The sequence below is a fragment of the Oryzias latipes genome, chromosome 10 (genome assembly GCF_053564925.1).
Source record: "Oryzias latipes strain Hd-rR chromosome 10, Olatipes_Hd-rR_3.1".
In the NCBI taxonomy this organism is placed as follows: domain Eukaryota; kingdom Metazoa; phylum Chordata; class Actinopteri; order Beloniformes; family Adrianichthyidae; genus Oryzias; species Oryzias latipes.
In genome coordinates, this window is record NC_136246.1 from 6,333,162 (window position 1) to 6,355,656 (window position 22,495).

The 22,495-nt window shown below is 43.0% G+C and overlaps 1 protein-coding gene across 2 annotated transcripts in view; it reads left to right on the top strand.

Moving 5' to 3' along the window:
* fat4 (FAT atypical cadherin 4) overlaps nt 1-22,143 on the top strand; it is a 101,063-nt gene extending 78,920 nt beyond the window's left edge. Inside the window, exons 8-17 of one of the 2 annotated variants that reach the window (XM_023959527.2) lie at nt 706-956; nt 1,323-5,672; nt 7,099-7,203; nt 7,477-7,784; nt 11,035-11,120; nt 11,452-11,631; nt 11,979-12,103; nt 12,759-12,976; nt 16,767-17,028; nt 19,227-22,143. In XM_023959527.2, coding sequence (XP_023815295.1) covers nt 706-956; nt 1,323-5,672; nt 7,099-7,203; nt 7,477-7,784; nt 11,035-11,120; nt 11,452-11,631; nt 11,979-12,103; nt 12,759-12,976; nt 16,767-17,028; nt 19,227-21,133 — 7,792 coding nt within the window. In that variant the 3' untranslated portion in view covers nt 21,134-22,143. The remainder of the gene's footprint in view (nt 1-705; nt 957-1,322; nt 5,673-7,098; nt 7,204-7,476; nt 7,785-11,034; nt 11,121-11,451; nt 11,632-11,978; nt 12,104-12,758; nt 12,977-16,766; nt 17,029-19,226) is intronic. The other variant, XM_023959528.2, reaches the window with a different exon arrangement.
* The last annotated feature ends 352 nt before the right edge of the window (nt 22,144-22,495 follow it).

Below are 22,495 nucleotides of genomic sequence, written 5' to 3' on the forward strand. Positions count from 1 at the left end.
GATCCCGCCCACTTTCACTGATTGACAGAAAGACCCATTCTGCTGAAAAAGCTCTTCATGAAATAAATACGCCATTGTGAAAAACAGCAACATGAAATAAAAACAAAGCTACTTTGGAAAATATTCGATTTTGAAATCGGAGCTTCTGAAAAAAGACAGAATTATAGTAAAATTCAACATGATTAAAAATGAATATTTTAAAATGCTGTTTTAAAATAATGAACATGTTTTTAAAGCAAAATGAAATATATTGAATAATACAATGGCTAATTTAAAATCAGTGTGCTGGTTTTTCACAATTTCATGATCTTTTTATATATTTATGAGAGATTTATTGGTTGATTGTGTATTTGCATGACGTCATATTTATTTATTGAATTAAATATTTATTTATTTAATTATGAACAGTATAGGACTCCATAGGCTCCAGCAGCCACGTTACCCTGAAATGAATTCAGCTGGTTCCTTATGATGGATGGATGGATAGTACACCATTGCAGCAGGATGTCTGATTTCAAATCTCCCACCTAGATCTAGTTTGAAATGACTGTTGCAAAAGTTAAGGCAAAAGCTACGTAGGTTTGAGGGTCTTTTTGTTGCTATAAACTTATTCGAAACACAGTTCTAAAAACAAAGCTATTGAGTTTGTTTATATGTAAAGCCTTATGTCCTTCTCTAAAAAATGTCCTTTAATTTTTTCACAAGCTACCGACTAAGTGGAGGACATGGCCAGTTTTCCATAAACCCTGCCACAGGACAGATTATCAGCAGCGCCCTGCTGGACCGAGAAGAACGAGCCAATTACCAGCTGCTGGTTGTGGCGACAGATGGAGGGCAGCCCAAGGGCTTGTCCAGCTCCGCCACTGTGTCCGTGACGGTGGCTGACATCAATGACAATCCTCCACGCTTCCATCACCACCCTTACGTGACCCACATCCCTGCCTCCACTGCAGCAGGTTGGACTGTCTTAATGATAAGCATGCAGGATTTTACTGTGCTGAAAAGATAGTAGTGTTTTCTTATTTGTACTTCAATCAGAAAAGTTAGAAAAGAAAAGCTTTTTTTCAGTGTTTATCATTGTTCGATGACCCTGCCTTGAGATGCTCATCATGCGTCACGCTGTCATCTATTTCTCAGTTTTAGTTTTTCTTCTTAGTTCACCCTTTTCAGTCATTCAAGAATGTACATTTCCACCAACCTGCTTCTGGTCTCTTGAACTTTAACCTTCTGGCAGTTCCAGGGAAATGTTTATTTGAATAATTACTACCAGGTCAAATTAAGCAATTGAACCAATAAAAGCTCTTTTCTTGATATTTCTTCAGGGGCCTTGGTTTTTGCTGTCACTGTCACTGATGAGGATGCTGGTTCCAATGCCCAGCTGCAGTATTCACTGATGGGGAGGAATGCTGAGAAATTCAAGATCGACCCAGTAAGAGGTGCCATCACTGCCAGTGAAAGGCTGACTGGAAGTTCAGAGGTTACTTTAGCAGTTCGGGTGAAAGATGGCGGAACTAATCCTAGAACAGATTCAACCACTGTAACAGTGCGCTTTGTTCCTGGAGGAAACTTTCCCATCATCAAGGTGAAGGAGCGACTTTTTTCTTTCCCTGAGAATCAGCCAAACAATCATGTTGTTACAACTGTTACTGGGTCATCTTTGAGGGGCGGACCTCTTTCCTTTTACATTGCTAGTGGCAACCTGGACAACGCCTTTCATATAGACCAGCTCTCAGGAGAATTGTCAATCAGACACCCTCTGGACTATGAGTGCATTCAGAAATACGTCCTGTGGATTGAGGCCCGAGATCAAGGCTTCCCGCCCTACTCCTCCTATGAAAAAGTGGAAATAACGGTCTTAGATGTGAACGACAATCTGCCGGTGTTTGATAAAGATCCCTTCAATGCGGAAATACTTGAAAACCTTCCACCTCAGCAAGTGCTGCTGGTCTCTGCTGTTGATCTCGACAAAGGATCCAATGGACAGCTGGAATATGCCATTATAGATGGTAACAAAGATAACATTTTTAGTATTCATCGAGCTACTGGTGAAATACGAACCAACAGGCCTCTAGACCGGGAGAAGGTGGCACTATACAGTTTAAAAGTGAAAGCCACAGATCGAGGTTCTCCACCCAAAAGCACGTCTGTCAAAGTGCTGGTGAGGGTGTTGGATGTGAACGATAACGCTCCCCGGTTTTCCAAAATTTTTAGTGCTACTGTGGCAGAGAATGCACCTGTGGGTTACACCGTCACCAGAGTCACCACCACAGATGAGGATGCTGGTTCAAATGCCATTAGCAGATACTCACTTACAGATAGTGGTCTTCCATTTAGCATTAATCCAAACACAGGAGACATAACAATCAACAGACCTCTGAACAGAGAAGAAACTGATCACTACATTGTTAAAGTGTCTGCACACGACTCTGGCTGGACAGTCAGCACAGATGTCACCATATTTATAACAGACGTCAATGACAATGTACCCAGATTTACCCGGCCTTCTTACTACTTGGAGTACCCTGAGCTGACAGAGATAGGCTCCCTGGTCACACAAGTTTCTGCTGTTGATCCTGACGAGGGTTTTAACGGCAAGATTTTCTACTTCATTCGATCCCAGTCAGAGTATTTCAGAATCAATGCCAGCACAGGGGAGGTTTTTGTGAAACAGCAGCTAAAATACCAGAACTCCACAGGTGCCAGTAGTTTGAATATAAATCGTCACAGCTTCATTGTGACAGCCTCTGACCGAGCGGTCAAGCCTTTGATAAGTGAGACCACCGTGATTCTAAACATTGTAGACAGCAACGATAATCCTCCCGTGTTTGAGTCACTGAGCTATTTCACTCCTGTCACTAAAAGTGTTAAGGTGGGCACCAGACTGATGAGAGTTGTAGCCCATGACGAAAAAGACTTTGGTCTTAATTCTGAGATTGAGTACCTAATAACAGGCGGGAATAGCTCTAGTAAATTTGTGCTAGATAAAACAAGTGGATGGATCACTGTTTTTTCTTCTCTTGTATCTGAAGTGAATAAAATTTTCCTCATGAACGTCACTGCAAAAGACAAAGGAAATCCCCCTTTGTCTGCTAATACGGCAGTGAGAATTGCAGTCACAGAAGAAAACCACCACACCCCAGAGTTCTCTCAAAGCCAAATTTCCGCTACTGTGCCTGAAAGTCTTGCTGTGGGAACTGCAATAAGGACCGTGTCTGCCAAAGACAAAGACAAAGAAATGAATGGCCTTATCACGTATAATATTACTTCAGGCAACGATAATGGTGTGTTTATGCTTAATAGTAAAACTGGAGTGCTTTCCTTAGCTAACCCTTTGGACTTTGAAGAGAAGCAACAGCATGAGCTTAGAGTTTCAGCCATAGATGGCGGTTGGATTGCAAAAACAAGCTACGTCTCTGTTACAATACAAGTGACTGATGTGAATGATAACCCTCCCATATTTGATCCAGACGAGTACTTTCCCACTGTTCAGGAAAATGTTCCCAGTGGCACTACGGTGGTCAGAATGAATGCCACTGATCGGGATTCAGGGCCAAATGCTGTCATGGCATATGTGATACAGTCATCAGACAGTGACCTCTTTGTAATTGACCCAAACACCGGCATCATCACCACCCAGGGATTCTTAGATTATGAAGCTAAGCAGGTCTACCATCTAACAGTAAAGGCCTTTAACATCCCCGACGAAGACCGTTGCAGTTTTGCCAATGTCAACATTCAGCTTAAGGGAGCCAATGAATATGTTCCCCGCTTTGTTTCCAAACAGTACTACTTTGAAGTCTCTGAAGCTGCTCCAAAAGGCACTGTGGTTGGAGAGGTTTTTGCCAGTGATCGAGACCAGGGGGAGGATGGAGTGGTTTACTACCTTATTTTTGGAAAGAGCAGAAATAAGGGCTTTAGCATCAACAAGAAAACTGGACAGATTTATGTCACAGGTATGCTCGACCGTGAGAAAGAAGAAAAGATTTCACTAAAAGTGTTGGCAAAAAATGCAGGAAGCATTCGTGGGGCAGATATTGATGAAGTGTTTGTGAATATTACTATCCTTGATGCCAACGATCCGCCTGTCTTCACCCAAGATTTGTATGATGTCCAAGTTAGTGAAGGTCTATCACCTGGTGATCTTGTTACTTTTGTGAAGGCGGATGACTCAGACTCTGTACCAAGCTGGAGCAGGTTTTCTTACTTTATTGACCCTGAACTTACTAAAAACATGTTTACTATCAACCCCAAAACTGGCCAGGTGTCTGTAGCTGCAGAGCTGGACAGAGAAACCACCCCTGTGTATAATCTCACAGTCCTTGCTGTGGACACTGGTACACCTCCTGCCACAGGCATTGCTACAGTTATAGTGAATCTGGAAGATATTAATGACAATGGTCCAACCTTGACAACCACTTACGCAGAAGTAATGGAGAACCAGAGAGCTGGCACTGCAGTAGCAACACTAACTGCTTCTGACCCAGATCTACCACCCAACCAAGGTCCATTCCTGTACAGCCTGATGAACTCTGGCCCTGCAAACAACTGTTTTAGCCTCAGCTCCACTGGGGTGCTGACCACTAGTCAGGAAATAGACAGGGAGCAGATTAGTGACTTCTACCTCCATGTTATGATCAAAGACTCTGGGGTGCCTCAAATGTCTTCTACAGGAACTGTTCATGTCAAAGTAAACGATCAGAATGACAACCCTTCAGAGCCACGTTCTTTGGAAATTTTTGTCCACTACTTTGGGAGCTTGTTTCCTGGAGGCTTTTTAGGAAGTGTCAAACCACAAGACCCTGATATTCAAGACAAGTTCCACTGTTCCCTTTCCCCCCCATCGTCCAGCCTCTTCAGCATTCCCCCAGGAACATGTGACCTTAACTCGAAAGCGCGCTCAACAGATGGAACCTTTGAACTGAACATTCACAGCAGTGATGGTGTCCATGGTTCAGTCAGTAATACAGCCACAGTTGTTTTTATGGGCTTCAACAATGCCACAGTGGACAACAGTATTCTCATCAAGCTTCGCTCTGAAGGAGTCAAAAGCTTTCTTACCAACCACTACCTCAGCTTCGTTCGCGTTGCCAACTCCCAGCTAGCAGGACTAGGGACAGGAGTACTACTCTATGGAGCCTATGAGCTCAATAATCAGACCTTCCTAATGGCTGCTGTGAAAAGGGGCCATGGTCAGTATGTGAACCCCAGTGGTGTAGCCACATTCTTTCAGAGTATCAAAGACATTTTAAACAGACACAGTGGGGTCCAAATAGATGCAGTGGACCATGATCCATGCACAAGTAACCCATGCCAGAATGGAGGCAGCTGCAAGAGGCGCCTTAGTGTTGGAGCTGAAATGAAGACAGAAGAAAGTGTCCCTGTTATCCTTGTTTCCAACTTCCCTCTGGAGCCCTACGCCTGCAGTTGTAGGCCAGGATATGCAGGAGCTCACTGTGAGACAGACATCGATGAGTGCAAGCCATTGCCTTGCCACAATGGTGGCACTTGCCACAATCTGGTGGGGGGATTCTCCTGCACCTGTCCAGAGGGTTTCACTGGAATGGCCTGTGAGAGGGACGTCAATGAATGCCTTTCCAATCCCTGTAAGAATGGGGCACTGTGCCAGAACTTCCCCGGCAGCTTCAACTGTGTCTGCAAATCCGGATTTAGAGGTAACGTACACAGGCACATGTACATTCACAGACATACGCGCACATGCACACACCCATACATATACACACACTCGCACGAGTAGCATTTTATTTTTGGTTTTCTGGTAATGCCTGCAGCAGCCGCTCACATGCAGGCAGTAATGTACAGCAGTCGCACACTGTCTTTGGTCCAAAAGAAATATTTGCTTTGAACGTTTCCAAAGGTGTCACATTTGCAGCATTATGGCAAGGCTGTGAAAACAGTTTGGCTTTTTTCTTATAAGCTTAATGCGTATCAGCTTGTCATGCTTGTTTTGACAAAAAGGACAACTCACAGCACGGTGTAGTCCAGTGTTGAGTCTGGGCTCCAGACAGAGTTCGTGGGTTTCACATTTCATTTTGTGCCTCGGTGCACGTGCAGCATTGACCACACACAGACTGCACTCACAGATTTCTTAATCAAGCACTTCAGATCTAGCTTACTGTTTGACAAATGACCAGCATCACGAAATGTCCAATAAGGTATTTTCATTTGGAACTGTAATGAATGCACTCCATCATTGGCCGTGGTAAAAGAGTGCATTTTAAGTGGAAAACACTGCACAGTAAATTGGATTCTGTATAATGTCCAGGTTCTGACTGCAGCATCTGAAAGACATTTTCAAAGTGAGCTGTAGAAAGCAATTAGCCTCATTACTGTCCTTTTTTATTATGAGGATAAAAAATGGCCGCAGATCTTTGAGTTTTGCAAAGATGGATGATCCTCCCGCTCCAAATGCACTTATTGACTTACAGTAGTTTGTGCGCCCTCGGTGTGAACTCTGAACCTCTTCCTGTTTTCCCTGGCTGATTTTTGGCAGCAGATTCCATCTCCATCAGTAAATTGTTCTAGGGATTTATAGCATCAAATATGTTTTCAGAGTTCACTGTCAGGCTCTTGCTGTTGCACCATGTGTCACCTATTATTGATGCATGTTATTTTTACTGTCAGTGCCACATTCCTGACCATGATGTTTAACCTCTCCGCTCATTACAATTGTCTGCATGTGTGGCAGCTGTTCACATACATTTCAGCTGTTTGCTTCCACAAGAAAAACTCAAATGGGATTTGATTTTGCAGTCATTAGGAAACCTGATTGTTCCTAGTGAGAAGTATTAAATTAGATCATTAAGTTTCAAGAAGTCATGTGAATAAAATGATGTAATTTTGGGAAAGTGTTGTTCATTGCAAAATATTGTTCTTCATATAAAAACATTGAACTAAAACACATAATGTTACCCTTACGCCTTTTTATGTTGTATTCATCATGGTTGCATGGACATGTGAAGCATGCTGTCAGAGTAATGCTTTCAGTCTTTTTGATGTGTTTCTCAGCTGTCATGACAGTCATGCAGGATGTTCTGTGTTTGTCTGCCATCTTTCATTTGTCTTGTCCTGTGAATCCAGGAAAATCTTGTGACTCCATCGTCAACCACTGTGAGTGTAACCCTTGTTTTAATGGCGGCTCCTGTCGAAATCGGGTCGACGGATATTATTGCCACTGTCCATTTGGTAAGTAAAAACAAGTGGCGCCTACAGCGTTAAAGAAGCAAATTCCCTTAAAAAATGTACACAATCAATATACTGCGAGAAAGAATAATTAGTTCTCTGATTTTAATAAATGTCAACATTTCTCTCCATTTTTTGTGATTTTTAATTTGTGATGAAAGAAGGTTTTTGGCTGGAAATCAAAAGCAAATTAGGAAGAAATCCATCTGAAACTGTTTGTGAAAGCGTTTTTTACAGCAGAGCCTGAATGTGACGCCTCTGTGGTCTTTTCTTCAGGGGTTTTCGGCAAACACTGTGAACTGAACAGCTACGGTTTTGAGGAGCTCTCATACATGGAGTTTCCATCGCTGGATCCCAACAACAACTACATATACATCAAGTTTGCAACCTTGAAGAGCAACGCGCTGCTAATGTACAACCACGACAACCAGACTGGAGACAAAGCTGAGTTCTTGGCTTTGGAGATCTTTGAAGGCCAGATGCGGTTCTCCTTCAACTTAGGCAGTGGAACCTACAAACTGATGACCACCATCAAGGTTTCAGACGGACAGTTCCACACCGTCATCGCCAGGAGGGCCGGCATGGTAAGATCTTTTGGCATAGCAGAAGAGTTACTTCCTCAGGCGACTAGTTAGTTAATGCCATGATTGAGTTACCCATTCGGTTCTAGATCAACCTCTGAAATGCAGTTTCTCTGAGGAGCAAAAATCCTGTGATCGTCAACTCAGTTTAAAAAAATTATTTACTTGAAAAGGTACAAATGGATAAATTAATGGGTTCTAATTTTTGAGTTTTACCCGACATCTGCTGACTCCAATGTGGCTAACAGAACATACACACGCATGTATGTAGGCATGCATGTGTGCTTAACAGAGATGCACAGAGAGTTGACAGCATTATTAACTGAAAGTGTCTGACAGCCGTAAAACAGAGGTGCACCACGTCAAAGGGAGGAACAAAGTTTGAGGTTTGAATTTGAATTAGTATTTATTTCAGCTCCTTCTAAAGACAGCCTCATCCTGCTTGGTTCTGACCTGAGGGTTAGCAGATCTCAGAGGCTTTGTGAACATCTAGGAGACATAACAAGTATTGGCTTTCTGAGTGGTTTATGAGCACGACTTTTAAAAGGCCTGAGCTAAGAGAGGAACTAATCCAGAAAGAGGAGAACGAGCAGTCTCCAGTGCTGGAGTGCCTGTTTGGTTAGTTTCAGAAGGGAGTGTTGTTCTCCTCATCTTGACCTGGTTTTTGAAGAAGTTTGCCTTTTTCTTATCTCATGTCCTTAGTACATGGAAGACAAGGAAGGTTGGAGATGTACTGCTGATCTCTATCTGACCTGAAAAAATGCCCCCAGTCTCAGTAAAACATAAAACAATCAAAAATTGTCCATCCCTCCATATTTTAACCCGCTGTATCCCTTTCGGGGTTTCGGTGCTGGAGGAGGGCCACTGATGGACCCGTCAGCTTTTAGGGAGTGAAGCGTCTCCAGAAGATCAGTGAAATCCTTCTCCAGACCTCTGACTGTTGCTTGGTAAAGTCCATCGGCAATGTCTCCGACAGTCAGCTGTTTATCCAGAGGTTTGCAGTTGTTTCTCAGAAACCATGTATTTAGCAAAGCATATAGTCTGGGTTCACATTTAACAGTAAAATCACCCGCAGGGAAAGGCTGAGGTCCAGATGATTGCTCCCCCTGGGGCATTTCTTAGCCTGTGTTATAAGGGGGAAAGGTTTTCTGGGTCATCCAGAAAAGACCAAAGGTCTTCCAGAGTGGTGTAAATCTGTTGTGAAATTGTGGTTTTTGAGAAAGTTGTGTTAATTTTCCTTTTTCCCGATGTCTGCTGTGTGTGTGTGTGTGGGTGTGTGTGTGTGTGTGTGTGTGTGTGTGTGTGTGCATGCTCAAGGCCGATGAGGCTCTTCGCCTGAATGGTAGAGCTGCCAGTATAATCTAAGATTTCAGGCTGGGGCTCCGGTCAGTCCTTGACCTCCCTTTCCCCAGGGATGTGATTTATTCTTTGGCTTTGTTCCATGACCATTCCATAGTGGAAAATACTCACAGATTTATTGTAAGACAGGACCCCCCGCCCTTTTTTTGGAGCCTCATCAGAGTGCTCATGTTCTCTGTTTCCATGGTTAGGTGGTATCGTTCCGTACAGTCCGATAACATCACAGCTGATAAATCTGTAATTTCAGAGCGGCAAACTTCTGAATGAGAATTCTGGAAAAGAATCACATTGTGCAGCTTCAGACATTCAGGAACAGGTTTGACAAAAATCTGAAGTTCAGCTGTTTAACTTTCATAGCTGTTGACAAAAACAAAGTACGAAAGCAGAGAAACTGAACACACCAGTACTCGCCTGCATATATTATGGTTCAGCAGGGTCATACTGTCCTGGGGGACTCGGACCGTTGTGGTTCTGGTTGACTTGAGTCCCAGCTGAGGTGGAACGTGGCTGTCAGGGCTTTTCAACACTTTCACACACTTTTCCGGACGGTTTCCTCCTCAGAACATTTGTCTGCTCCCTGCAGCATCACTCCTCTGTTGAACATGGAGAAAGAAGGAGAAACGGCTGTCCCGATCAGATAATAATACTACAAGGGTCTGAACTGTAGAGGTAAAGACGAAGTCTGCCCTTTTATTTTGAACAGCTTCTAACTCGGATGCCTGGAATCGGACTTCTTACAGCAATGCAGGAGAATATTTTCTCAAATGCTTTTCTCACATTTTTTTAAATAAATACAAGTCATTTTTTTAAACAATTTTAACTTTAAACTTTAAAAAAGAAAAAAAATGAAAAGTACACAAAACAATTGAAATACCTTCTTCATAAGTCACATCAAAGTTCCTCAGCAAAATCCATAAAACTGGTCTAAGAAACCTCAGCTGGCACAGAAACTCGACAGCATAACTGTGGACACAGCAGGGCTGCACACGACAGACAGACTGAAAAAGTTTCTGTAGTCTGAAATCATGTGGTTTCATTGTCAAGGTGGCTGAGTCCTCCAAGGAGCACTCATTTCAGCTGCTTGGATCTGGGATCTTCTCCTTTTGGTCATGACCCAAAGCTCATGAACACAGATGAGGGCAGGAACACAGATTAACCAGGAAATCCTGAGCTTTGCCTTTTGACTCAGATACTTCTTTACTTTAGGAGATCAGTGCAGCGACTGCATTAATGCAGCTGTCAATCTCACTCCATCCTCCCCTCACTCATAAACTAGATACCTAAAGACCCATTCCGTCCATCTTTTGATCGATTTTCAAAGTGTTCCCAGTGGTGTTTTAATTAGGATTATTAGTCAAAATCAAAAACCGGTGTTTTTTTCTAGGACAAAGTTTCTTCAGAGCAGCAGGAATTCATTAGAAATTCACCTTTGAGGTTGTGGGTGGGACTGTTGCTGTGAAGTAAACCTGCCCACTTCCCATCATCCATCTGCTTACGTGCTTTCCCACTAGCTTACAGCCCCTCACAACCCCAACCTAACATTACTGGTGCAACAAAGTTGTGTTGCACCTGCTGTAAAGTTGTGAGCCAGATTCCAGCTCAGAAAATAACAAGTAAAAAACACCAAAAGCAGCATTTTCAGCAAAATTAGTCTGTAAACTGCTCCTCTTGGGGCAGAAGCTCCCCACCTGCCCTGTGAGGGAAATCCACCTTTTTCCAGTTGAGAATGATGGCCTCCGACTTGTGGGTGCTAATTCTCCTTCCAGACGCTCCAGTGCATTCTGAAGGCCCTGGTTTGAGGATTCTAAGATGCTAATTTTCTGATAAACCGTTTGCTGAGTAAAGGAGGTCACATGACGTAATCATGTGTGTGCATTGCGTGTGTTCTGTGAAGGCTGCGTCTCTGACGGTGGACCTGTGTGGCGATGACCAGGAGCCCGGTTACTGTGCTGTGAGCAACGTGGCGGTTCACACTGACTGGTGAGAAAATCAAAGAGTAATTTAATGTGACTTCAGGCAGAATGTGTTTGATCCTCTCACATCTGACAAAAGACACAGAAACCATTAAAACTTTAATCTAATTCACATCTTAGTCCCCAACCTTCCCTTATAGAAGACAGAGCTGAAAAGAGGAAACATGAAATAATAACACAATTTAGTCAGCGTGGAAGAACAGACTTTCTCTACTCCTCAGTAACAGTTGCTGGAGAAGTTGGACCCTCTCCATGTCTTGTGTTGTCATGTTTTGCATGTGTGTTTGAATGAGTCCTTGTGTGTTCAAGTGCACTCAGGTGTGTTTGTGCTCCTGCAGGATTCTTGATGTGCAGCCCAACAGGCTCTCGGTTGGAGGCGTTGGCTCCATTGAGCCACTGCTTCATCGGCGTGGACAGGTCGGCACCCACGACTTTGTGGGCTGCATCATGGAGCTGGCGGTGAACGGCCGGCCGCTGGAGCCCAGTCAGGCGCTGGCGTCCCGTGGCATCACTGAAAGGTTTGCACCCAACCCCCCCTTCTCATTTCCAACCTCCTTGACTCTCTGTGTGGAGATCTGAGACTGTCCATGGAAGGATTTTTTTAGACACAGATAGTGGATTTTTGATGGGAAAGAGTGAATCCCAGAGAATTTCTTCCTTTCTGTTTCTTTGTGAAACGTGAAGCAAAAGCAGATCTTTTAAGATGCTAATGTTGGAGGCTTCTTTGTAGGTTTTTGTTTATCGCCCTGGGAGAGGAACCGCAGCTCTGCTCATCATTTGGAGTTTCTTTTTGGGGCAGCACACTGCTGTGCTCGCTTGTCACACGGTCACTCTGACTGTCAGTTTTGGACCATTGTGTCTGCAGATGTCCGAGACTGGAAGGAGCCTGCACAGGCAGCCCCTGCAGACATGGAGGCACCTGCGTGGACCGCTGGTCCTGGCAGCAGTGTCAGTGCACGGAGGGTTTCACCGGCAGCTTCTGTGAGAAATGTGAGTGTTTGCCTCTGAATGGCCTTTTATGTTGACTCTGCTGCACACAGGAAATAATAAATATTTATCATTGATCCTCAGGAGTCACTAAACTGTAGCATGAGGCTCAGAATGAAGTGCATTTGTGCCTGACAGCTTTATTTTAAAAGCTCCTTATTTCATAAATCCTCAGGGTTGACTTCCTTTTACTTAAAATAGATAAGCAGCAGCTTCTACTTACTGAGACTTTACAACAGTCCAGTGCCAAAAACAAAATTAACATGTGAGACTTAATCAAAATCTGGGAAGTGTGTGTTATTCAGAAAATGACATATCAAAACAATCCTCTGGTTTGTTTGGTGAAATAACAGAGCACAGATTCATAAATGTGCCAACACGTCTGGACTGAAGGAGCTTTTCTTCTGGATCCTGGGACAGTATATTTACACAAACAGCATTATTACTATGATGTCAGATTCTGGCTGTCACACATCACATGATAAGATCAAAAACGTTGTCAAATTTCGGTGTCATGGTGGCTTTCTGGGTTAACGGTTGGGTTATGTTTACCTGCTGTGTTGTTGGACATGAAACTTTAGACTTGAACAGTATGAATTGAAGTGGAGGCAGAAATTTTTAACACAACTCTTGTGATCTTTTCCTGTCTCTGATCCAGACATGTCGGCAGACACCGCCTTGACTCTGGACGGTACCGGTCGCCTGGATTACTCACTAAAGCAGGGCCCCAAACGTGACGCCCTGCTAAGGCAGACGCACAGGGGCGTGGCCCCTGACAACTCCCAGCCCAGCAGCTTGGAGGTCAAGTTCAGAACCCGTAGCAAAACCGGCGTTGTGCTGCACGTCCGCGAGAACAGCAACTACACCACTGTGAAGGTGAGGGCTTCAGGTGTCTGCTATGGCTTGGAAAAAAAGGTTCAGTGAGGCAGAAGTTCTGAAGTTTTATGCTGAATAGTGTAACATTCTGACTGAGGTCATGTTTAGGATATGTACCTTTGTGGATTAGATTGCATCTTGGATAATATTATATTCTGAACAAAGATATAGACATCAGTCAGATTTCTGCTCTGAAGAACATTGATCAGGTTAGTTGCATTCTGTCTCTGTCATGACTTATCATCCAATCCCAGGACGCATACATGTCCCGTCAGTGTAAAGCACAGACATGGCGTAAGGCCTTCTAGCTGGCCTTGGTGTCACAGACTCCAGATGTGATTGGTGATTGCAGCTCTCTGTCTCTGCTGCTTACAGCCCACTGCAGCCTGCTCTGTGGATTCTGAAGGTCTGAACAGATTTCATAGAACCTCACAACACAAGACAGCTGAGATACGATTGAACCAAATCTCAACTATAAAGTAATGTCATCCCCTCGACCAAGTAGACATTGTACTACATGAACAGAACAGAATATGAAGAAGAAATACACTTTTGTAAATATGTTAAGCCCAGCAAAGCTGGGTAATATGAGGTAATATTCTGGTTAAAGTAATATCCTGAAAAGGGGTTTACATGAAATGCAGCATGACTGAACCTGCAGCAAATTGCTGCTCTGGAGCATTTTGACTGGTTGTGACATCACCAAGCCAGGTGTCTCTGAACATGAACAAAGAGGCAGCTGACCATTGGAGAACACTCAGTCAATCTGTTCTAGAGCCGAGGACCCCCCCCCCCCCCCAAACCCTCTTTTTAAGCACAATGTTAAGATCCAAAATATAGGTAGAAGTTATTTTATCTAGCTATTGAGGCCAAAAGGAAGTTTTGGACCCTGATGGTAATTATTGTTGGTTGTAAAGGAATATAGTGGATTCTATCAATGGATGGATGGATGGATGGATGGATGGATGGATGCATGGATGGATGAATGGATGGATGGATGGATGGATGGATGGATGGATGGATGGATGCATGGATGCATGGATGGATGGATGGATGCATGGATGCATGGATGATGGATGCATGGATGGATGATGGATGCATGGATGGATGATGGATGCATGGATGGATGCACGGATGGATGGATGGATGCATGGATGGATGATGGATGCATGGATGGATGATGGATGCATGGATGGATGCACGGATGGATGGATGGATGCATGGATGGATGATGGATGCATGGATGGATGATGGATGCATGGATGGATGCACGGATGGATGGATGGATGCATGGATGGATGAATGGATGGATGGATGGATGGATGGATGGATGGATGGATGGATGGATGGATGGATGGATGGATGGATGGATGCATGGATGCATGGATGGATGGATGGATGCATGGATGCATGGATGATGGATGCATGGATGGATGATGGATGCATGGATGGATGATGGATGCATGGATGGATGCACGGATGGATGGATGGATGCATGGATGGATGAATGGATAAATGGATGGATTTATGGATGGACAGACGGATGGATGCTAGTAATAATGGTGTGTGGAGTGAACAAAGACTGACACATATATGTTAAATGTTTTTTGCTTCCTCCAGCCTATTTTCATTTATTCTGCATTAACATTAACCAACATAAATGGCACGACTGGTTGGGAAACTGTGGGAGAAAATCATACCAACCTTAATCCTGGCGGATTATTTTGTGCTTTTTAGTTTAGCCATTCCACAATAATGTTGAGTTTTTTTGTTTTTTGCATCCTGGATCAGAAAGTCTGTGGTCCAGTGAATTGTTTAGAGGCACGAAGCACCATGACATCACAGTCTTTGGCATCTCCTGCAGCCTTTAAATGAAGCTCACAGTGCAGACCCTAAAGTTGCGTTTGGACCCAGTGGAGGTTATGTCAGCTGGATAATAATTAGGCTCCCTCTGCAGGGGGGGGGGGGGGGGTTAAGGTTTACTGCACCGATTTTAACAGCTCCCTCCAGATGGGTGGGTGCTGACATGGATCAGAAGAAGCCGCTTCTAATCACCATCAAACCTCCAACATGGCTGCCTGGTGATGCTGCACTTTTACTGCACAGCATGTATTTTGTAATCAAAAAGTGTCCATAATCCTTTCAAACTTGGATTCCCGGCACCTGCGTGTGCATGTTCCTGACCTCGTGCACGCCAGTCATCACTACACGCTTTAAACAGCAAGAAAACTCTTTCTAAGACTCCGCCCCTCTTTAGCCTCAGAGCCCTCTTCCTCTGACTGACGCTGGGCAGTTACCCAAAGAGGCCCAAACTTTCATTCATCCTCTTCAATTTTCCTGTCAGACACCCCCCTCCCTCCCTCCTTTTCACTCCAGTGAAGCCGTCTCGCTGCAGCAACAACCTTCCTTACAGGATTTTCTTTTCTGGCTCTGAGCAGCTTCTGGTCCTCATCAAATCATCATCATCACAACTTCTTAAAGGGTGTAGAAAGTCTGACAGGAGCAATGCAGAAATGCTATAGTTCCTCCAACATGTGTCCATGTTGGAGGAACTATATAAACTTTAGAAAGAAAGCAGGATGTGGAACCGATAAAGCCATAATTGTTTTTCCATCCTTGGAGTCCTCCGTCTTCTTTGGCCGTGGACGCTTTCTGCTTTTCCAATTTAAAGCATCCGGAAGCTACTTCTCATTGCTCTGGAGTCTTTAAAAAGTTTAGGAACACGATTAGTTTTCCATCAAAATAGGGAGATTATGACATTACCATACACTCAGAAAGAAGGAGCCTCGCTATGATTTCTTTAAAGAAATGTTGTGCTTTGGGGTCATCACTTCTCTAATACAAAGTGCCTCACAAACTTAAATAAATTCAGAAGCTTTACTAAAGACAAAAGGAATCCAACCCTTCCTGTCAAAGCTAATTATCTGCGTTATTTGCATTTTTCAATGCAGGTGTTTTGATGTTGTTCACATTCTGGATGGAACTTTCTTAAATTCCCCTTTTGTAGTTTTTCTGTGCTCCTGCAGACGGCGACACGCTTAGAATCAGCGAGCTGCCATCAAAGCATGGAAAACTGCACACCAGCACTGGCTCAGCTGCTGAAACAAAGACATGACTGGCAGCCAGAGGAGGTGGAGCCAGTAGAGAAATGAGTTGCCAGACAGATTATTCTACTCTCTTGGCAGTCAACAAAAAAATGTGTCAGCATTTAATCACTGACAAAATGTTTTTGACCAAAAGAAAGGCTTTTGTTCGAAAACAAAAATGGGCACCTCTTTTTTTTGCACCTGGTATAATCTGAGAGTCTGATGTTTCTCCTTCACACAACCAAAAGATGGAAAATGCTTCATGCACGTCACTTAAAAGGACAAACATTTGAGAATTTAGGCACTTTAGTTTGTTAAGCCAGCAGAGGCTAGTGCAGTGTGAGACCTACAACCATCAGGTCACAGATACAGGTTCAGGTACAGTCAGAGTCCGGCTGTGGTCTGAAGGTTCTGCCAAACCACTGCAGAAGTGTTATGGCTGCAGTGTTAGAAGGGTGGCGCTCTGTGGATTAATGTTAGAGATGGTAATGTTTCCTCAATTACATTCTCATAGCTTTGGACTGAGATGAGCAGGAGCTCCTGAAATGTAATTTGCCTGTATTTGGTTTAGTTAAGATGACATGCAATGTGTTAAGCACAAATGCTCTGACCCTGAATAACTCGGGTCCTTTTCTTCATCCTTACAGTTAGCCAACAAAGCCACAACTCTTCTCAAAGCTCTTTTTTGTTATTGTTTTTCTCAGCTGAAGAGCGGTAGCATCCTCTACATCTCAGATGCTGGCGTTGGTGGGAAGGTAGAGCGCACCGTGAGTGATATGGCGCTCTCAGACGGTCAGTGGCACACACTCCGGCTGGTGAAGAATGGCTCATCCACTGAGATCCTGGTGGACAGCAGCCTTTCAAGAGTCATCCAGCACCCCACTCAAGACTTTGGAGGTCTCAACGTTCTGACCATTTCGTTGGGGGGGATTCCACCAGGAGCACTTCCTCAGAAAACAGGAGCAGGTGAGACACTCTTCCTCCATGTTTTATTTCTTTTTTTTCTGTCCATTTCATTATCTTCAGTGCATGCTTCCCTTTCAGACTAATTCAGCCGAATCCTGACAGAAATGAGTCTTTGTTCAGGACACGAGTCAGAACAGGTCACCTGAATGAATTATACTGTTAGTATCTGAAGATTGGGATCATGAAAGGCAGCAAGATTCAAGCAGCATTTGGAAATGAAGCTTTTCTTACTCCCTTCACCACGTTAACCCTTGTGCTATCTTAGATGACCCCCACCCTTGCATTGGCATGTTCTCCCTACCATGACTAAGGTGGATAAAGGTGGAAAGATTTCATGTAATCCATGGACACCAGTGAAGATCACAAATCATTGAAGAAAAAAGATTCAGAGCACTGTCTAGTGGGTCTAGATGACCCAACTCCCAATGTTAAAGTGCCTAGGATAGCACAAGGGTTAAAAGGGAAGACTTAATCCAACTTTTATTAACAGTTTCCTCAGATATATGTATATATATATATATATATATATATATATATATATATATATATATATATATATATATATATATATATATATATATATATATATATATATATATATATATTTGTTATATTCACATTTTGTCAGTGCTGTCTCCAATGCATCGAAAATAACATTTTGCAAATTCAAGTAAGTTAAGTTTTTTTCTGAAAACTCTGATCTGCCGTTGTCTAAAAGCAAGATCCAATAGGTCAGAATCATCAAACTGATCTAAACTATCCTCCACTGTTATAGTCTACTCAATTTTCCAACATTGTAGATCATTATAACCTCCTGGCTCCCAGAGAAAAACATATAGGGTGGGATTGGGGTGGGGGAAAATCCTTTGTAGACACCAAAGGGTTATTCAGTATAATCAGTAGTAGTATACTGTTGGGTGAATGCGAGTTGCACCCTGGACGAATCATCGGACCATCAACAACAGTGGAGAAAAAACTCCTTTTAAATTTAAGAATAAAAAGAAACTGCCATCAGAACCAGACTCAATATAGATGACACATCAGTTGTCACCAGATATTTATCTTGGCTGTAGATGGGTGGTGTGCTCATGAAGGCCGTAGTTTGGTTGTCCTCGTGTTCATAAAAGTGATTTCCAATCATGGTACTTAGAACACATATTCCTGTAAGTTTTAAATGATTCTCCGCTTAAATACACCTGATTCAGCTCATCACTAACTTTTGCAGACTTTAGACTGACAGTAATTAAAGTCAGGCATGTCAATCTGATAGAAGACGTGCTCTTAGAACCAGGGTTTGGAAACACTGGTGTTGTTTGTGTCCTACATTTATTTCTGTAAAAAGATTCCAAACTTGCATCCTCTGCAATGTGATTGTGTTTGAGTTGGGGTATGCACTTTATGGGCTAACAGAAAATTCATGTTTGGATTAGGAAAATCAATTTTCATATAGGCTTGTAGAGTAAAAATATAGCTAGACTAGAAAAACAAACAAGCCAGGAACCATCAAAGTTCTTTAGTTTAAGTCTGGAGATGATTGAAAGAGAGAAGGTAACAAAAAAAAGTGAAACTAGCATTTCAAAGGAGGGAGAAAAAAGGTTTTACTATGTACTAATATGGTAAAAATGGACTGTTGGGAAGATTTGTTAGTCCGTTTCAAACACTGAAACAAATCATCTCTCAGTATGCAAACCTGCAGCACAATGCAGGCTAACCAATCTGTACTTCAGTGGTTTACTCAAGAGTTTTGCTTAGGTTTTACTCACTTTTATGAACTTGTTTTTACAGAAAAAAATAACAGGAATTAATGTGCACTGGAATTTGACATGGGTAGTGTGGTGCTTTTAGGCACTAGCTGTAAAATAGAATAGTCAAAGCAACGGAAACAGTTAAAAACTTTCATTTGATCCATCTTGTACAATGGCTTTGTCAAGGGTTTCTCTTCTAAAGGATGTCATATTTTCTCTGAAATTGCACAATGATTGATACATTTTTACAGTAAAACATTTGCTTTGTTTGACAATTTTTGCATGTTAAAAAAATATTAATTTTTTATTTTATTCCTGCAACTTCCAGATTCTACTGGTTGTAGCAAAAGATCATCAGCATTGGAGGACTCATCGATATTAAGATAATTCGGGATGGCTGCTCCTCCTACAGTCTTTCTCTGTTAACTGGCTTTTTCTACTGTTCCATTACAGGCTTTGACGGCTGCATGGCATACGTGAAGTACAATGGGGAGAACCTACCATTTACTGGGGAGCACAACCTTGTTACCTCAACCAAGAGCAGTTCATCTGTCAAAATTGGCTGCAGAGGCCCTAACTTGTGTGAGAGTAGCCCATGTTGGGATGGGCTCATGTGTGTAAATGAGTGGTACACATACCAGTGCGTCCCACCTGGTGACTGCAGCTCCAATCCCTGCCAGAATCATGGCAGCTGTGTGCCGGGCCCCAGCTCTGGTTTTACCTGTGTCTGCTCTGAGTTCTATGCTGGCAAGACCTGTGAGACATTGGTGGCCTGTCTGGGTGTGCAGTGTCCTCAAGGTACTATTTGCAGCACAGGCAGCAATGGTGGATTTATCTGCAGCCCAAGCCCCACAATCGAGTCAATGGTCCTTCCCATCTGGGCAGTGCCAGCAATTGTTGGCAGCTGTGCCACTGTTCTTGCCTTAGTGGTACTTAGCCTGATCTTGTGCAATCACTGTAAAGGCCGAAACAAGACAAAAGTGCCAAATGAGCCCAGGGACAAGAAACCCAAGGAGAAGAAGAAGAAAAAGAAGAAGGGTAGTGAAAATGTAGCCTTTGACGATCCAGACAACATCCCTCCATATGGAGATGACATGACGGTACGAAAGCAACCAGAAGGAAACCCAAAGCCAGATATCATTGAACGGGAAAACCCTTATCTGATTTATGATGAAACTGATATTCCTCACAATAATGAGACCGTCCCAAGTGCTCCATGTGCCCCCTGTAATGGCCCAGATGCAGATATTGAGCATTATGACATAGACAATGCCAGCAGTATTGCCCCTTCAGATGCTGACATCATCCAACATTATAAGCAGTTCCGTAGCCACACACCCAAGTTCTCCATCCAAAGACACAGCCCCCTGGGCTTTGCCAGACAGTCTCCGTTACCACTTGGAGCAACAAGCTATACCTACCAGCCTCAGTTTACTCAAGCTCTGAGATCCACTCCACTCAGCCACTCTCATTCAGCTTGCCCTACCCCAAACCATCTGTCCAGACACTCTCCAGCCCCCTTCACCAAGCCTTCCTCCTTCTACCACAACACTTCTACCAGAGAACTCAACCTGTCTCGCCGTGAGGGCAGCCCAATGGACATGCACAATGACATGTGCCAACCACCCCCCATGTTTAACTATGCCACAAGGTTGGGAAGGCGCAGTAAGAGTCCACAGACCATGAGTGGCCATGGTCATTCGTCCAGGCCTGGAAGCCGTCTGAAGCAGCCAATTGAGCAGATCCCCTTGGAAACTGGGCCACCTGTTGGACTATCTATTGAGGAGGTGGAGCGGCTGAACACTCCACGACCAAGAAACCCCAGCATATGCAGCGCAGACCATGGGCGCTCCAGTTCTGAGGAAGACTGTCGCAGGCCTTTGTCTAGGGTTCGCAACCCAGCTGACGGCATCCCTGCCCCAGAGTCGTCTTCAGAGAGCGACTCACATGACTCCTTCACCTGCTCAGAGATGGAGTATGACCGGGAAAAACCTGTTTCCTACAGCTCCCGCGTCCCTAAGCTGTCTCAAGTCAATGAGTCAGATGCTGATGATGAGGACTATGGTGGGAGACTCAAGCAGAGGCGGTATTCAAGTCGACGGGCTGAAGGAGGCCCTGCTGTTGTTCAAATGCCCCCTACTGAGCAACATTACACTCTTTCCCACAAACTGGGGCATCAAGCTGGAGGCTTCAACTGGGACAATCTGTTAAACTGGGGCCCCGGCTTTGAACACTATGTAGATGTGTTCAAGGATTTAGCTTTGCTTCCTGAGAATGCGGCAGCAAAAGACATTGAGATGAACAGTGGGGATGGCTCTGTGACTATTCTAAATGAAGGAGAAGCTGAGCAATATGTATGAGACTATTTATTACTATCTGTAGATAGTAGATGTAGATGTTGCATGGAGGTTACATTCTCCATTCAAAAATGAAGGTTGTACATTTTGAAAGATCATCCGTTTTTTTATATATTATTCAGTATAAAATGACAACTTTCAATGCAGTAAGGCTGAAAAACAATTTTTGTAAATTGAAAAGATTTTAGTTCCACCTCAGATTAGTTTGCTATCTTTTCTGGGTTCAGGCTGAACATCTATTTGTACTTGTCTCATCATGTGACACAGAGAAGCTCTGAAACAGAGCCAAGTCCAAATTCAGTTCAAAACTACAAAGCTCCATTCACATTGTCCCGGTTAAACACGGTTAATCTTTCCATTCTCATATAGTCTTTTTTTTAATTTTCTGAAACTGTTGCACATGTCCTGGATGTGACTCCACCTGGCAGGAGACAGATCCAAAACCTCTTTCTGTCTTCAATGGAGAGCCCTCTCCTTAAAAACTGGCTAAATACACAGAAATGAGATGTAATTTGGTCTACTGCCTTACAGACATTTGAGGATTGGGGGAAAAACTTTGCCCTTCTGTTTTTTGGGCGGAACAAAGGAATCTTTTTGAGTGTTATTTGTAAAAAAAAAAGTGTAAGAATAAAAATAAAAATGATAACAGTCTGAACAGTCAAGTGTCTTTGGAGCAACTACAAGTGTTGATGACTGAAACACAATGAGCTTGAGTACATGTTTTGTCATGAGAAATCATGGAGTTCTTTTTCATCCTGTTAACGTCTTTATTTTGACATGTTTGATTTTTACATTTTTGTATTGTTTATTAACTTAATTACCTATGCTATGTTTTTACGGATATTTTCTTATGATAAAATGTTTGTTCTTCCTTTTAAGGAAAGTAAGAAGGATGACTTATTTTTACATTTGCTACATGTAATATTAGTATTTTCCACTTTTGATAAAACTGTAACATGCTGTCTACTTTGTACCTATAAAAAGCCAATAACAATTAAAAAGTATTTATTTAATTGTCTTTCTTTCTTAAAAAAGCAGGACGTCCTTTACACAAAACCTCAACAAATGTTAAAAAAAACCTAAGGTAGTCTAACCTAGACTCAGATGAAATTATGACTTAAATCACATATTTAAATTAAATTTCTCAAATATCGAGCCACAACAAATGCTAACCCCCCTCCCCCCACCCATAATCATTTGAGGCCACAGTGACAGGGCCTAGTCCAGTAAGATAAGAGTTTTTTTTCTTTCCCCTATTTGAACATAAAGTGACACACTCTTAGACACATCTAATTCTTGTGTTATTAATGTAGGGATATTTTTTGTGTCACGTTTTGGAGCAATACTAATTTGTTGGGTTATTAT